The 17868-nt window shown below is 58.4% G+C and overlaps 1 protein-coding gene across 2 annotated transcripts in view; it reads left to right on the forward strand.

The window, feature by feature from the left end:
- The first annotated feature begins 2862 nt into the window (after window positions 1–2862).
- CDH15 (cadherin 15) overlaps window positions 2863–17868 on the forward strand; it is a 29921-nt gene continuing 14915 nt past the window's right edge. The window contains exon 1 of one of the 2 annotated variants that reach the window (XM_037878158.2): window positions 2863–2996. In XM_037878158.2, the coding sequence (XP_037734086.1) occupies window positions 2943–2996 (54 nt within the window). In that variant the 5' untranslated portion in view covers window positions 2863–2942. Of the gene's footprint in view, window positions 2997–6543; window positions 6837–17868 lie in introns of those variants that run through there. The other variant, XM_043526328.1, reaches the window with a different exon arrangement.

Below are 17868 nucleotides of genomic sequence, written 5' to 3' on the forward strand. Positions count from 1 at the left end.
GCCGTGCCCTCGCGGGTATACAAGGGGCAGGGCGGCGCCAGTCAGGCAGTGAGATATAAGAACGAACTGAAGTGACGCGAGATCCCAGCTGCGATACTGTGAACCTTGTTTTAGTGTGTAATTGTGAAAGTGTACGTGTGGTTTAAGACTTGACGAGCGTAAGTAGTGACTAATAAAGGACATATTTAATGAGACGCCAGAGATATCGATTGAACCCCTATCTGTTCAACAATGTTGAAGAAATACTATTACGTCTTTTGAACTAAAGGACTAGGATTAACACGCTAACGCTGTCGCCTGTAACCCTAGTTACTACTTGGCCCCCCAGGGCTGGTGCACAGGCCAGTGTCTTGATGTTTGGACAGCAGATCCTCAGAGTGGCGAACACCTCGGGAGCGGAGGTTGTTTGTAACTCTGAACAAACCATTAGGGTGGCTCTTTCAAAAGTTTACAACTGAACATTGACTCTTCGAAACTTTACTAGGCAGAATCAAAATGCTGCTTTTCCTGTTTTTTTACATTTAACACAGCCTTGTACTGTATTAACTTTTTTTTGGCAGGGGTGGGGGTCCTCTGCGGGTGCCTGATTGCGTACTTCCGGTTCCAAACGAGGTGTGGGGTTGACTGGTCAGTTCGTAACTCTGAGGTTCTACTGTACATTTCAGTTATTCTGAAAATGTAAAAGTTTCAATAAGCTTAGAGGAAACAATTTTTTTATTTGCTTACATGTGGCGTGAATAAATGCAGCTTTACAGATCCTAGCGTGCAAATCTATCATCTTATATGACGGGTAAATCATGCATGCAAATGGTGCATCAAAGTCAGGAAATGGGCTACAAATGCAATAAAAAATAAGGTTTTCAGAAGTTTAACAAATGGAAGGGGGGCGCCGAAGATGCTCCTCACCTGGGGCACCATTAGTCATGAGCCAGCCCTGCTGCGGTGAACCCCAGGGAGGGGGCAATGGCTGTGGTGGGCTCTGGCTCATGGGACAACAGGGGCTAGGCAGCCAGCCAGCCATACGCCTCCTCAAACCATTGGCTCCTGCCCATGCTGTGGCCCATCCTGCTGCCTCGTCCAGGAATGGGCCAAAGCCACCCATGGGGGTGGGGAACTCCACAGGGAGCCCCTGCTGCCAACGGGCAAGCCCAGCACCAGAGCGACCTTCCAGGGGAGAACTCCAGCCCTGCCCTGCTCCCCTGGCTGGCCAGGGATGGGTATGGAGGGGAGGCAGAGGGCTCACTCCTGGCACTCGGCCCCCTCGCTCTTGGGGGGTACTGGAGGCAATGTGCTCTGATTCCAGGGGAGGGAGCGCCCCCTCTGGCCAGGGCACATAGCAGCAGCGCGGCCCTCCAGAGGGGCCAGCCCCAGGCCCCCCTGGCTGGAAGGACGGAGGCCCTGAGTGGAGGGATGAGGATCCACAGGGAACGGCAGGAAATAAACAAAGACAGCTCCTGATTCCGGCTTTGTCGCGCCCACACAGCTCTGCCACCTGTCCCTGCCTTCAGCTCTGCCCCCCCACCCCATGCGCCCAGACTCACCCCCTCTCCCTCGGGCTGGCGAGCGGCTCTTTGAGTCACTGGTGGCAGCTGTTCGGAGCCATCCTTCGCCTGCCAGAGCCAGAGCCAGCAGGAGAGGCCAGCGGAGAAGGCCCTGCCAGCCCAGGCTCCCTGCACTCCCCCCTGGGCTCCCCACCCTCACAACAGCGGGCAGCGAATGAGGGCATCTCTCTGTGTCGCTGCTCCCCAGTGTGACCCGGGGGCCAGCAACCCTCTCCGGCCCTGGGTCTGTCTGTTTAGATGGGGCAGGGACCGTCACACCCGGCTCAGCCGCGTGGCCTGAACATTGCCCCGTGAGGAAGGCTAGCGGAAGTGGGAATGTCCTCACACTTGTCCCGTCCCTAACAAAACCGGCCATTTCCCCTGTGCCCGACACAGCTCCAGGCTCTTGCAGGACACTGGCAGAGCCCACACTGCCCCCAGGCTGAGAGAGGGGTAGGTACCCTGGTACGTTCATTGGGGCAGGGCCCAGGAGGGCAGTGACAGGGCAGGAGCCGGGGGCCTGACTGAGGTGGGCTCAGAGCAGGTGGCAGGGTTCAAAGGGAGGGGTGAGCTGTCTGTGTTGCCCTGTCTCCAGGGCAGAGCTGTGAGTGTGTTGTGTGGGACGCTCAGCAGGCCCTGGTTTGTAACACGGGGGGGCTGCAGAGGGTGGCTCTGAGAGGGTAGAGGGTGCGGGGAGCCGAAGGCCCTGCCGTTCAAACCCCAGTGCAGCCGTGGCACCACAATGGAACCGGGCCTCGTCCATTGTGGGCGGGTGGCTGTAACACGGCGAGCGTGAGCATCTGGGAAACTGAGGCCCGGCAGGGACTTGCTTGTGGCCCCTCAGCCAGGGCAGGCTCCCTTCACGCTGCAAAGGGCTCGGCGGACGCTCTGCTGTGGCTGAAGGGCGCTTGCTGCACGGTAGCCTGTGTTGATTAGGAGCCGGTTGAACAAAACCGAAAGGAGCGAAACTGGAGTCTCCGCGCAGCCCGCGGGCGGGTGTCTCAGCTGATTGGCGTTAGCCTGGCACCACGTTCTTAGCTGAGCCTGGCTGGCAGCCCTGTGGCTGGCGCTCGGCGAAAGTGCCCCCAGGGGTCCTGGTCCGGTGCTTGGAGCTGGCACACAAAGTGTTAACCCTGCCCATACCCCACTCCCAGTGCAGTGGGCAGGGGTGAGATCTGACCTTGGCCAGCCTGAGCGCTGTGTAATGGGGACAGCTGCTCTCCCCTCCCCCCCCCCACCGCACTAATATCCACCCCCACCCCCCCGGCACGCACAGCACATGTGCTGTCACTCAGCCAGACACCAGGTTTATTTTAGCTCCGGACTGGAGAGCTCCACACAAGAGAGTCGCTCCCACTCCGAGCCCTGCGGTCCCTGCCCAAGGCACGGGGACTGGCCGGGATGGAAAGCCCCTGCCTTCTCGCCTTCTGCCTCCTGGCGCCTCTCTGGGCTCAGGTAAGGGCAGGCAGCGTGCCATGTGCTGACGCCCGGTGCCCAGCCCCGGCTCTGCGGCAGGTGGCACCACGCCCTGGGGCGGTGGCCACCGAAGGCAGGTTTATGGAGCCGCTCTGGCTCACGGTGCTTTGGGGCTTCCGGGGCTTGGGATCCAAACCACAGCATCACCCCCAGGGGCGCTGGGTGCTTGGTAGCCTCCAGGCCCCAGCTCAGCCCCTGCGCGGAGAGGATGTGAGGGGTTTAAGCCAGGATGGTGTGGAAGGGAGCTCCACAGGCTCTGGAGGGGCCTGAGGGGAAATAATCTGCCCAAAGACCATGCTCAGCCCAGAGCCCCGCTCCCAGAGCCTGGGGGAAGGAGGAGGGGGGACAGACAGCTGAGTCCCGGCACAGGGAGCAGGGGTGTGGGGAGCAGAGCACGGAAGACGGGGTCGGGGCCCAGAACAGAAACCCTGTTGACCGGGAGCCCTAGCCTGGAGCTCAGGGGGAGCAGGAGCAGCACCTCTGCCCATGGCCAGCCTGGGAGGAGGAGGGGGGCTCATCCCTCTGTGCCAGCTCTCTGGGGACTCCTGGCAGGCCCATCCTGTGGCTGGGTGGAGCGCCCCCCTATGGGGAAGGGATTGAATGCACTGAATATATCACAGACAGGGGGGCCTCCGGTCACCACCTCCCCCGGGAAATGCAGCTGCTGGAGACTGGGGGGGAGGCTGCAGCAGTTCTTGGGCAGTTTATGCTGTTGTGAAACCAGATCTGGGCAAAGGGGCTTTCAAGGCGTCACACCTCCCGATGACAGGCCTGCTGCCCTCCCCATGCAGTGACAAGGCAGCCTTAACCCTAGCTGTCCAGGGTCTCATATTGGGGGCCCTCACCACAGCGTCTGGGCATCTCTGACAGGTGGGAGCCCGTCTTCCCTGGGTGTATCCCCCCCAGTAGTGTTAGCTGTTGTGTGTTCAGTGCCTGGGGCTTTGGGGTTCTGGAATGAGCCCCCAGTTCCAGGCTTCTGCAATGTGTGTGTGTATGTGTGATTTACTAATTGTGCCCAGGCACACAAGTAACAGCCCAGGACCCCATGGTGCCAGGCTCTGTATGTTATTAGGTGTATGACGGTAGTGCCCAGGACCCCCTGGTGCCAGGCGCCGTACATTATTAGGTGTATAAAGGTAGTGCCCAGGACCCCGTGGTGCCAGGCACTGTACAAACACAGAACAAGACAGCCTTGGCCCCACAGAACGTAGTGGTTTGTGTGTGCACCAGCCCTGAGAAGCTGGGGCTCCTCTCCAGGCAGGACCCCACTGGGAAAGGGCCTTTGACACAGGGCTTAAGGAGCAATTAACCCCCTCTCAGAATCCTGCTGCCCCCACCACCCTGGCCCCAGCACCCCTCAGCGTGCCCCCAACTCCCTCTCTCCCCATGCCAGCCTGGCTGCCCCTTCCATTTGCTAACCTTGCTAGTCCCCCCGGGGGCTGGGAGCAGTTCCACGGCTGGGGGAAGGGGCAGTGCCCTGGTGATGGACAGGCAGGTGGGCCGACAGCTGGTGGGAGCATTTCCTCCTGGCCGACTCCATTCAGGTTTCCTAGTCAAAACAAGCCCCCTTCTCTCTCTCTCTCTCTCACTCACACCCACATCCACACACCCGCCAGGAAATGGCTGAGCCGGGCGCTGTCAGGGCCTCGCTGCACCGTGCAGCCCGCTCTGGCGCTCGGCACCACATGGCCCCACTGCACGGCTCCTGATCCCCGACTGGATGCACACCCAGGAAGCAGGAGTGGGCACTGCAGAGCCACCAGCAGGCTGCTACCCCCCACCCCACTGGCCTGAGCGGAGAGCATGGGCCAGCATGCCTGGCCCATCAGAAGGTCACCTACACACACGCCTGCATCCGCCGTCACCTCATCCACAGAGACAGCCGTGCACTGTGCGTTCACACGTGCAGATAGTCACCGTCACCTTACCACACACGCTGTGCCTCTTACACACGCACACTGTGACACAGACGATCCGTGTGCGCGCGCGCATTCCCAGGTGGCCAAAATCTCTCGGTAGCACCCAGGCAGCAGCACTGTGGTCATGCGGGTTTCCTGTGCTATGCACGCGTGTGCACAAAGGACCATGGCAGGAGGGCTTTGGCTGTCTGTCAGCTGTGGCTGTGGGGATCCGTTGGGGCACCGTGAGGGTCTGGTAGAACCAAGGGGGTTGGTAGAACCGGGGGGAAGGGGGCTCTGGTGGAGCCGTAGGGATCTGGCCTAGCAGCTCATGGCAGGTTGCTAGCAGTTGTTACAGAAACGTAACCAAGAGTGTTTTCCAAAGCTGATGCCTGCTGAGCTGGGTCTGGGGCAGGGCTGTGCCGAATGGAGGTGCAGGAGCTGCTGGCTAAGCCCCGCAGTTCCCCCCAGAGGGGAGGGCGCAGGCCTGAGCCAGGCAGCGGGGAAAGTGCACCGTAGAGCAGGAGGGACCAGCCATTCCCGCCCGTTGCCTCCTGATGGGAGCTGGCCAGAGGATGGTGCCAGGGCTGGCAAATGGCAGGAGGGTTTGGGGCGGCTGGACAAGAGGGCCAATGAAGACTGACCACCCATGACACCCCCTGTCCCACCATGTGCCAGGGACCCACCTCTCCTGCTCTGGGACACCACACCCCTGACACAAGGTGCTTCCAGAGTCTGCTAAGACCACAGACCCCGCCCTAGGTTGGGGGGGTGCCCCAGCCCCATAGCAATGGGGGCGTCATGCTGCCCAGCTGGGCCATGCAACAGCCAGGGAGTCAGTGACAGATGTGAAATGTGAAAAAACTGTCAGCGGGGCCCCACACAGCCTGGCTGGTGCCCCTCAATCCTGACCCAGGCTCCCCTCCACCTGCCCCAGGCCCCAGCTCCCCCTATACCCAGCTCCGCCAATGCCCCTCAACCCCAACCCCCACCGCCCTGCCGTTCCAGCCTGGCCCCTTTGCTGCAGACCACCAATTTTGCCATGTTACATGTGCAGATTTCGGGACCGAGTCTTGGGACTAAGCTGAACTGCCCAGTCAGTGAGGCCAGACGCAGCCAGTCCAGTGTTAACCCCTTCCTCTCCTGCAGATCCTCTCCAGCAGCCACCATGACAGGAGGCCTCTGTGGGCATGTCTACAGCCCCATAAACACCCGTGGCTGGCCCTCCCCCTCCGCGGGGTCAGCCACTGGTGTCTTACTGCCCTGTAAACATACCCTATATCTTCAATGGGGGGAGGAGGCAGGCAAATGGCCCCAGAGTCAGCCCAAGGCTGCAGAGAGTGGCCCAGTATCGGGGAGTCCCCACTTCTTCCTGGCAGGACAGTGAGCCTGGCCCAGCTGCCTTCTCCCTGCTGCGGCCAGGGGGACAGTGATGGCAGCTATTTATACACCCCCAGGCATAGGGCCCTCCCTGGAACAGCTGAGCCCATTCCCAGCATTCCTCTGGGCTGCCATCCTGGGAGCGGAGGCGTGGTGGGAACCAGGCTCGCGCCCTGCACTGCCGCTGGCTGGCGGAGCTGGGCTGTTCCCAGGGGCTGGGCTGTGCACTCCGGGAACACAGTACCCAGTGTAATCACCGCACAGCCAACCTGCTGCCCCATCCCACCAGCTCCCTCGGGCAGGGGGCTGCGGGCTGCTAGCCACCTCCTCTCTGTCTCGGTTGGTGCGGGGCCCGGAGCCAGCACAGGTCCCACAGGAAGAGTACCAGTGCGAAGGAAAACCCAGCGGGCAGGACTGTCCTGCCTAGACCCCATGACCAGCCCCATGGGCCTCATCCACCGGCCATGCCTGGCAGCGCCCAGCATGCAAGGGGTGGCTATGAAGCGAGCCAGGCTAACAGGCAGGAGCCTTGAAATCGCTGGTGAGCTGGGGAGGGTGGGTGTGCAAGGCCGGGTATGAGTGTGCGAGGGGCAGGGGGTGTCTCCGTGGGAGGGGTGTCCATGCATCTTGTGGTTATAGCCAGTGTGGGGCTGTGTTTGTCCAGCTGTCCCACTGGAATCCCAAGCTGGGCCCAAACAGGCCTGAGCGGGGAGCGTGTGTGGCGGATATTTGGAAGGGTCAAAGGTCAAATTCATGCTAGCTCTAAAAATGTCTCCTCTGAGCAAGGAAATGAATCACTGTCGGGGGGGGAAACACTCCTCCCCCTGCTCCCTGCCTTAGTTCCCGGTGCGGGGGCGTTTGGTCTTCTGAGCATAGGAAAGCAGGTGTGGCCAGGGGCCAGCCGGGGAGCAGAGATGCAGCCAAAGCCCAGCCTCTTGTGTCTAGTGGCATCCGCCCCGCTGCACAGCCCGAGGCGCTGACCCCTCCAGCCAGGGCTGCGAGTGGCCCTGCCTACTGGGCATCCCCGCATGGCGGGCCGGCCCCAGCACCGCCTCACCCCACAGTTCAAAGGCAGGGCGTGGGGCAGGCCCAGGACTCAAAGACACCCCCCGGAGCTCAGGGAGGCAGCCTGGGAAGGTGTGGAGCCAGGCTGGGGAGGGACAGGGCCCTGGAGGTCTGGTGGTGGCCGTCTTAGGGCGTCCTTGAGATGGGTGGCTGGGGGCGTTCTGGTTCATGGTGCTGCATTTCCTAGTTAGGTCCATCTGCCGTTGCCAGGGGAAACGTCCCCAGCCTGTGTGTGTCCCTCCATTGCGCCTGGATTTCAGTTCCTACCGTGCAGAGCCGTAGGGTCAGCTGGTCAGTCCCTTGTCCATGCACAACACGCATGTGCGGGGCGTGCCCAAGCTGTCCCCATGCTCGCTGCCATGGCGGGCTCATCCCCAGGCACGTCCCACAGGTGCGTGCGCACGGCCAGGCCCCGTCCAACACGGATGCCAATGGGAGGACCCTGTGGGCGTCATAGTGACCCCTAAACGGGCACCACGGGACTCTGCAAAGCTGGCCCCGCCGCCCGTCATGCCCCCCTGCCGGGAAACACGGCCCATCCTCCTTGGCCTGTGGGTGTCGACTCTCCGGCACACAGGAGACATGCAGTGGCTTTGGGCCCATCTCTGGTGCATAAGCCCTAAGGACGGAGGCGACTGGGTCCTTCCCCCCACCCCGTGTCTGTGCTGCAAGGAGCACACCCTCTCCCAGAGGAGCAGAACCCAGTGTGCTTAGCAGCTCCTCTGGAGCAACGCTCTCCCCGGCCAGGTGCCCGGCCGTGGCCCGCAGCGCGTTGGGGCTGGGAGCCAAGGGACTTGGCCCTGGCTCCATGGCTTCTCTGTGACCCTGGGAACTGTGGTTGCAGCGTCTCAGTTGTGTGATTCTCCCAGGCCGAGGGAATGTGTGAGCGGGCTCCTGGCCAGCGGCTGCACAGAGTGCCCCAGCCCACCCGGCCTGCTCCAGCTGGTGAGCGGAGCAGGGTGGGCACCCAGAGAGCACCCCCAGGCCCACTGCGATGGCTCAGTCAGCCTGTTGGGGGGAAGGGGCTGGGCAGCCATTCAGTGCCTCCAGCGCTGGGGGCAGCCCTGGCTCTGTTCGGCTGCAGCCCCAGGTGGGGTCCCCTGCAGGATGGGGGCGGGCGGGAGCAGCTGCCGGGCCCTGCCAGAGTGGGCAGCTCTGGAGCGGAATTAGCCGGAGCCTCCCTCGGGGCCCGGACGGGCCCATCAGGAACCGAGCTCACGCTGCCCCCATCATTCCACACAGCACCACCCCCACCCGCGGGTAAGAGTGTCCGGCACGGCCAGCTTGGCCTGCACTGGGACAGCCGAGGGTGGGGGACGGCCCCACAGCCCTGAGCCAGCCGGGCCCCAGAACACGCTGCCAACAGCCCGACACTGCTCAGCGTGGGAGCAGCACCCTGCCCGGACAGCGCCGGGGGCGGTATGCCTGCTAGTTATTACATGCCTTACAGGCTTGGGCCCCGCCTTGCTGGCCGTCCCTGTAGCCCCGGCCTGCTGGCGACTCCCCGCTCTGTCCAGCCATCACCCATTTCCAGGGGAGTACAGGAGAATAACTCCCTGGAAGCACGGCCGCTCGGCCAGCCCTCACCGCATGGGCTGCGAGTTGGGGTGCCGCGGAGGGGACCAGCTGCTGCATTCCAGAGGGGGGGCGGTGCAATGTCCTGTCCCTTCCAACTCCTCCCCTTCGGGGATTCGGGAGCAGCCTCCTGTGTCAGAGGCGCCCCGAACGCTCCCAGCGCTGGCCACGCAGATGGAGCTCAGCGCCCTGCATCTTCCACAGCTGGTGCTTGCATTACAGCAGCGCTTAGCAAGCCACAGGGGCCAAGGAGCTGGGAGTCCATTTGGCTCACGTTAGCCCTGCTCCGAGGGAGTGCTCACCCCAGCCCCTTGGAGCTGCCACTGAGCCCCGGGCAGGGTGGGGCCCGTTGCACTGGGTGGCGCTCGTGGGAGAGGTGATCGTGACAGGCAGGCATAGCTCATCTCAGGGCATTCGGGGGGAGGTTCCCTTGGGACCAGCTGCATTCTTGCTGGGGGACATCTCCCTTTTAACCCCCCCGCCAATGCTGCGGGGTCTGGGGGTGGCAGTGGTGGGATGGTGGCTTCTCTGGGGCACGGGGCCGCGCGGTGCTCCCAGGCTGCGGCTGGCAGTGTGACCCTAGCCGCCGTGACTCATGTTCCCAGCCCCACTGGGCTTTGCCCAGAACAACAAGAGTCCCAGATGCAACTTTTTTACCAAAAATGGGCTTAGAATGGGAAGAATGAGTCAGTGAAGCAGCAAAAGGCTTCCCTGGGTCTTAAATACCATGGCAGCAGGGCCAGCAACCGCCGCTACCAGGGAGCAGCGCCTCAGGGCACCGCGGGGCTCGGGACTGGACTAGCTGGGGAAGGGTGGCTGCGAGTCACGGCTGAGGGGGTGTCGGCAGAGCTGGGGGGGGCCGTGGGCTGGGATAATGGAGGAGCTGTGGGTCAGGACTGAGGGGCATTGGCAGAGTTGGGGGGCACAGGGCTGGGATAACAGGGGCTGGGATAACGGGGGGCTGTGGATCACGACTGATGGGCATTGGCAGAGTTGGGGGGCACAGTGCTGGGATAATGGGGGCTGTGGATCAGGACTGAGGGGCATTGGCAGAGTTGGGGGGCACGGGGCTGGGATAATGGGGACTGAGGGTCAGGACTGAGGGGCACCACCAGAGCTGAAAGGGGGGATCCTGGCCAGCGTCTGACTCTCCAGCACTGCTTGTTCTTTCTCTTCCCTCAACTTTCTTAAAGTCCAATGTGGGAGGGTGGGGTCCAGTCAGGAACAGTGAATCCTCAGCAAATACTTGTACTGGGGGCCGGGGGGGGGGTATTTCCAATTTCCTGCCCGCCCTAAGTGGGGGGGGGGGCGGCTCTGAGTTGCCAAGGCAGCTGAGCGCAGGCCCCCATTGCCCCAAGCAGGGGAAGGGAGCCGGAGGCTGCTCTCAGGCTCTGTGCCGGGGGCCCCCTGAATTCCACTCGCTTTCAGGTTTATTTGGATTCTCTGCTTAAACCCCCTGGGTTAAGCCCCGAGGTCACCTGCGGCTGCCTGCGCTCCTGGCAGCGCGTTCCCAGCACACACCCAGGCACTTGCCTCTATTTATAGCCAGCAGGGCCGGCGCTGTCTGTGCCCTCCCTGCCCCAGCCGTCCCCTGGGGCCTGTGGGAACCCAGGACTAGTGCGGTCCCTCTTCCTGCCCAGCTGAGCAACGGGGGCCCCCGACCCCGAGTCTGGCTGGGGCAGGAGCCATTTGCTTCAGCCCCAGAGAAATGAGCTGTGGGGGTCTCAGTCTGGTGCTGTGATGGGCCGGCGACCAGTCCTTGCGGGCACTGGGCACCCGGAACAGCGCCCGCCACTGCCTCATTGCCACAAACCCAGCCACACTGGCCTGGGCATACATCTCACACACACACGCGCGCACACACAGAGATACCCGCAGCACATACACATCACACACCAGCGCTCTCACACACACCCCGGATCTCAACCTCTCTCTCCCTCGCACACACGCACGCACGCACACAGAGATACCCGCAGCCCACACACATCACACACCAGCGCTCTCACACACACCCCGGATCTCGATCTCTCTCTCCCTTGCACGCACGCACGCACACACAGAGATACCCGCAGCCCACACACATCACACACCAGCGCTCTCACACACACCCCGGGTCTCGACCTCTCTCTCCCTCGCACACACGCACGCACGCACGCACACACAGCTTGAGCTTGCAGCTCACATGCTACATGCAGGCAGTGCCCAGCTACACACACGCCCAGAATTCCTGCTGCACTTGTCTGGGGGCAGTACACACCCAAGCACGGTGCAGCCTGCATGGCGAGTGTGCAAGGAGCACACCCATCATGCACATGTGCAACAGACCCAGCAAGGCCCCCTGCAGGTAGCTCACAAATTCTCCACCAGGAGCATCATTTGCATATAACAAGGGACGCGCCAGCCCGAGGCTCTGTCTGCCCACCATGCCTCTGCCACGCATGCCCCTCGGTCAGCATCACTAGGTGCGGCCGTGCTGCCAGGGCCTTGGTCTGCAGTCTCCTGGGTCGGGGGGACTGAGGCCAGACCCTGGCCCCAATCGCACCTCCCCTCTTTGCCCTGCGAGAGCCAGAGAAAGCCCCCTCCTCCAGCCCCCATCCTTCCTGAGCCCAAAGGGCCCCTCCAAAGCCCCCCTCTTCCCACAGGCCCACGCAGCTGCTCTCTGAGGCCCCACCACAAAGGGCTCTTGTGTTTCCAGAGACGCATGGCTGTGAGCTCTCAGCAGCAGCTGCTCTAGATTCTGCCACTCGCCGGCAGAGTGGGAGGAAGGGCCTCGTTCAGCCTCCTTCTGCCGGGACAGTGGTTTCAGCCTGGACGCTGGGGTCAGGGGCTGAGATGGGTGCTGACACTGAGGAAAGGCTGCGGGCGGCAGGTGGCACAGGTGCCGGCTTCTTCCGGGCCCCAGGGATGCTCAAATGCCAGCCCTGCCCCAACCCCCGCCCCACATCTTCCCACCCCCGCTCCTGCCCCCACCTCACTCCTTCCCCCAAATCCCTGCCCTGCCTCCTCTCGCCCACTTCCAACCGCTCCCCAAAGCGCACCCTGTCCCTGCTCCTCCCCCCTCCTCCCCAGCACCTCCCCACCACCCACGAAACAGCTGATCGCAGTGGGCGGGAGGTGCTGGGGGGAGGGAGGGGAGCTTGGCTGCCGGAGGGTGCTGTGGCAGGTGGCGAGGGAGGGAGACTCTCTGGGGAGGGGTAATGGGGTCTGTGATGGTTGACCAGGGCTGATGGGAGTCTCAAGGTGCACGTGAGTACACCTGTGTGCACCTGTGTGGAGGGGGGGCACGCATGACTGCGGCCGTTTGTGTACAGGGCGAGTAGAGGTGGGCAGGGCTGTCATGTTCTCGTGTAGCAGATATGGTCTGGCTACGGCGCTTGCTTATACACCCCAGTTGTGTCCATCCTAGGAGCCTTTCACGGGCTGCCAGGTATGACTGAGGTTAGCTTAAACTAAAATCTTCTACCGACAGCGCCACCCCGTGGCTGCACAGTGTTATACAGTTTGGCGCTCCATGACATCTCCCCCTTTGAGTGCTACGTCCCTGCCATTTGCCATATTTACACTGTCACGCTGTCTTTGCAGCTCAGCATGTCTCTGGCTGTTATGTGTCTCTGACTCATACTGGTTTTCTAACGACACGACCCGAATGCGTAACCACTGGACCAGCTGGCTGTGCAATGACTCCCCGAGGTCGGTTTGGAATCCTTGAGTTCTCCATGTTCTGCGCCCGCCATCTGTTGACTGGTCTTTCTGGGTGGGGGCGATCGGGAGATGTCGTCAGTTTCTGTTAAACTCTCCATTGTTTGGCTCGATTGCATATGATCTGGGCACTGCATTCTTTTCCTTCACAACGGCTGGAGTTGTTCATCCTGTTTCTCCACGCAATTAGCTAGGCACATGGCCACTAGGGTCTAGATCCAGCCGTTCTCGAGCTGGCAGATGTCGGTTGTAAAAGTGTGCCTAAGCTCTTCTAGCCTTTCTATTCCATTTGGCCACGCTCTTCATGTCTGGCCACTTCGGAGCTAGAGCCAGGAGCTGCTATTGGCATTGGTCTGTAACTCAGAGGACCCAGGAATGGATCTTCCTGCTGTAGGATTTTCTTGGCTGCCTGTACAGATCTCTCAGCCTCTCCATTTGCTTGTGGGCTGCTGGTAATATGATCAAACTCCTATTTCATGCAGAATGACTTAAATCAGGGGTGGGCAAACTTTTTGGCCCGAGGGCCACATCGGGGTGCAAAACTGTATGGAGGGCTGGGTAGGGAAGTCTGTGCCCCCCAGACAGCCTGGCCCCCCCACCCCCTTCCACTTCCCGCCCCCCCGACTGCGCCCTCTCAACCCATCCAACCCCCCCTGCTCCCTGTCCCCTGACTGCCCTGACCTATCCACACACACACCCCCTGACAGACCCCCTGGGACTCCCACACCCTATCCAACCCCCCCTGTTCCCCGACCCCTGACCGCCCCAGAACCTCTGACCCATCCAACCTCCCCCTGCTCCCTGTCCCCTGACTGCCCCCCGGGATCCACAGACCCTAACTGCCCCCTGCTCCCTGTCCCCAGACTGCCCTGACCCCCATCCACACCCCTTCCCCCTGACAGGCCTCCTGGGACTCCCACGCCCTATCCAACCCCCCGTTCCCTGACCCGTGACCATCCCAGAACCTCTGACCCATCCAACGGCTCCCTGTCCGCTGACTGTCACCTGGGACCCCCCCGCCCCTAACTGCCCCCTGCTCCCTGTCCCCTGACTGCCCCCCAGGATCCCCTACCCAACCCCCCCACCGCCATGCACGCACCCACGCCACCGCCGCCCCCTTACCATGCCACGTGGCTGCGTGGGAGGGAGAACAGCGGGGGAGGGGCCGGGGGCTAGCCTCCCGGGCCAGGAGCTCAGGGGCCGGCCAGGATGGTCCCACTGGCCGGATGTGGCCCGCGGGCCGTAGTTTGTCCACCTCTGACTTAAACGTTGCTGCAGTGTATTGTGGTCCATTGTCCATCACTAATTGTTCTGGAATACCAACGTGAGCAAAAGTGCACTTCAGTTTCTCAATAACACTGCAACATGTTATATCTTTCAAGTACATTATTTCTATGTAACTAGAAATATAGTCCATGACGACCAAGTAGTGACATCCTCTGAATTCACATAAATCTGCAGCTAGTCCCATCCGAGGTCTGTCTGGCTGAGGTGTTGTTATTAAAGGTTATTTGCGTTGTGTTGGTCTGTTAGCTTGGCAATGTCCACATGCCGATGCTTCAGGTCCTCACTGATGCCCCGTCACTACACTGACTGGTTGGCCTGTTCATGGCATTAGTTAATCCTTGATGTCCTTCATGGATGAGGTTTAGGATTTCTCCTCCCATTGCATTTGGAATTACAATGCAATCACCTTTAATCATGAGTCCATTTGACTTACTTAATTGTCCGTTCACGACAAAGTAGTCGCTTGTCACATCCTTAGTGTCCTTTAGACATGTGGGCCAGCCGCCCCGAATGTTACTTAGAATTTCCTAAAGTTACGTGTCTGTTAAGGTTACTTTTTGTAGTTGGCTTAGTCTCCTTTCTGACACTGGTCTATGTGTGTCCATAGCATCCATGGCCACCTTTACGTCATCTTCGAGCTCACAGGTAGTTGGGTGTGATGCTGGCCTCCGTGACAGAGTGTCTGCTACCACCAAATTTTTCCGAGGAACATATTTAGCAATTGGTTTTAATTGCATGAACCTTATCAATAGATGCTGGTATCTCAGCGATGCTTAAGCCAGGTCTTTTCTGCTGATGATAGTAACAAGGCAGTTTATGGTCTATTATCTGTAAAGTAATCCAGTCCGCGCAGTAGCTGTAAAAGTTCTCACATGCCCATACACTTGCCAGGGTCCTTTTCAATCGGTGCATGTTGTTTTTCTGCTTCGGTGAGTGTGCGAGAACAAAATGCAACTGGCTTCCACGCCGAGCCATGTTGTCGCAACAATGCACCACCCATGCCATAGCTGTTCGCATCTGCACTGACCATTGTGGGTTTGTTCACATCGTAGTACTGAAGAACTGGAGCTGAGGAGTTCATTTCTTTTACCTTTTTGGAAGCAATTACTTGATTTGGCCCCCTTAGCCAAGATGGGTTGGACTTCGACAGCTCATTCAGTGGTTCTGTCACTGTAAAAAGGTCTCATAGGTATTGACCCAAGGTAATTTACCATCCACAGTATACATCTCAGTTCTAGTACATTAGCTGGTGCATTCAATTCTCAAATTGCTTTTACTTTCTCGGGGCTAGGAATGGGTCTGGCCTTATTGTCTGTCCCAAAATCTTGATTTGGGAGAGGTGGAAAATGCATTTTTCCTTGTTTAGCTTCAGCCCAGACTGATTGATTAGGCTTAGCATTTTGTTGAGGGTTTGGTGTGTTCTTCCATCGAAAATCCATCTATCAGAATATCATCCATGAAAACAGCTCCATTTATGTTCAGTAACAGTTCTGCCGTCTTTCTTAGGAAAATCTCAGGGGCACTGGTAATCCCCAAAGGTAATCTTCTAAAGCAAAAATCTCTCGAAGGGTGTGATAAATGTAGTCCATTTAGCACTTTATATGGCTAAAGAAATTTGCCAGAATCCACTTGAGGCATCCAGCTTGGAGAACGCTGTAGCTGCTTTCCCTTTGGGGAGGAAGTCATCCCATGTTATCTCCTACAGCTGCTTCATTAAGTCTTTTAAGATCCACACAGATAGTTATTTTTCCATTTTTCTTTATGACTGGTACCATCATGTCACACCATGCTGTTGACTCAGTGATTTTCTCAGTTATGCCACTCCAGTCCAGTCTCTTTACCTTTTTCCACTTTATGAAGTAATGGGATAGGAATCCTGCAAGGTGTATGCACACTCTATGGTTTGGCATTGTCTCTCAGGGTTATTTGTACTGGATCGCCTTCCAAAACACCAATATCTAACACGTTCCTCCACCTTTCTCAGTGGGCCCTTCCTGGCTGCCATGCTGCAGCTAAGAAGGCTGGCGGTCTGTGGTCCTTCGATCACACGCTCTCTGAACACATAGCTTTTGTCTTTGTGAATTGTTTCGGTGGTGAACTGGCCTATGCAGATCAGAATCCCTCCAGAGCTAGTCATAGCTGTGTCAGGTGACTGCTGCTGTAGAAGGTGATTGTAAATCCCTTCTGAGATGACTGTGACATCAGCTTCTGAGTCAATTTTAAAGTCAATTGTCTTGCCATGAATATTCAGCTGCCCTCTCCAGGCAGGCTCTATGGCATCACAATGGCAGAATCCCAGGAACAATGGCTCTTGATTGTCTGTAATACGAGTCAGCTCCTTGAATGCTTTGGTGCTGCAAACAGCTGCAAACTGTCCATATTTCGTGCATGTATTACAGCACGGATCTCTGGCTAGACTTTTTCCACACCTTGTGCACGTGGGCTGGAATTGGTTCCTCTTAGCCTGGGAGCGTAATGGAATGCTAAACTGTATTATACTGGTTTCAGAGTAGCAGCTGTATTCGTCTGCATCTGCAAACAGAAAAGGAGGACTTCTGTCACCCCTTAGAGACTAACAAATTTATTTGAGCATCAGCCTTTGTGAAGTGAGCTGTAGCTCTCGAAAGCTGATGCTCAAATAAATGTGTTAGTCTTTAAGGTGCCACGAGTCCTCCTGTTCTTTTTGCATTATACTGTTCAGCCAGTAGGTGGCACTTATTTAAGTTCACGTCAGCCATACCTGGCAGAGCATGAAAGGGTCTTCGGCTGAACATGTGTGGGGCGTATAACAAGCTCTGAGACCAGACCATATCTGCTACCAAAGAACATGCCAGGGAGGGCTCTCTCCTTGCCACAGGGGTTGCATGGCAATGACTTTTGGCGCTCGTGCTGCATCTGTTAACAGCTTCTAGGCTAGTTTATTGTTTTTCACGTTTCACATGTTGCTCTTGGGTTTCCTGTCTCACGCTGAGGGTGCTTTGCTATCTGTGGCTGAGGCTGAATTGCTCTTCAGTTGTACTTGCTGCAAAAGGGTTTTAATCAGTTAACCAGCCTGTTTTGGCTCTTTTCGTGGTTTGCATTTCCCAGGTCACAGTTTTCAGCTCATGTATGCAGAGCTCTTATAAACCCGTTACCATTTTCTCCTGGCCCTTTAATTCTCTGGGGAAAATGTGCCCTTTCCTAACGCCCATTTCTCTGACGTATAAACTGTGCATCTAGCATAGCCAGCCCCCTTTCCTTGTCATTTTTGTGATTTTCTCCCAATAAAGTCAAAGGATTTAAAGCTACGCTCTGCCTGCTTCCCCATAGTATAAATTAGAGAAGATACCCAGATAGCTTCAGTTTCTTTGTGGGGCTTGTCTGTAATGCGAAATCTTGTTTCCAGTCTGAAGGTTTGTCAAAGCTGAATCATAGAATCATAGAATAGCAGGGTTGGAAGGGACCTCCGGAGGGCATCTAGTCCAACCCCCTGCTCAAAGCAGGACCAATCCCCAACTAAAGCATCCCAGCCAGGGCTTTGTAAAGCCTGACCTTAAAAATATCTAAGGAAGGAGATTCCACCATCTCAAGGTCTCTGGGACTTAGTGGTATGCGTGTGAGACCCTGCAACCTTTGTTGATTTGTTGCTTTTGTTTGCAACCTTGCTTGCTGTTTTCTTTCTGTTCTTAATTTACTTCTGACACCATGTCGTGTATTTCTGTACCAGATGTGGACTGGCTACAGAGCTTGCTTATGCACACCAGATGTGTTCATCACTCGATCCTTTGATGCTCTGACAGGTGTGGCTAAGGGTAGCTTAAAATAAGGTATTTTGCACCCAGTTCCAGTGCCTAGCAGCAGAAGAGTATAGTACGGATTAGCATTCCTTTCCGGGACGGCAGCTGTTTGGGTGCACAGCATGTAACAACGTGTGCGCCCCGTGCAGGAAAATTCCACAATCGGCGCCT

This window comes from Chelonia mydas, chromosome 12 (assembly GCF_015237465.2).
Source record: "Chelonia mydas isolate rCheMyd1 chromosome 12, rCheMyd1.pri.v2, whole genome shotgun sequence".
Classification (NCBI taxonomy): Eukaryota; Metazoa; Chordata; order Testudines; family Cheloniidae; genus Chelonia; species Chelonia mydas.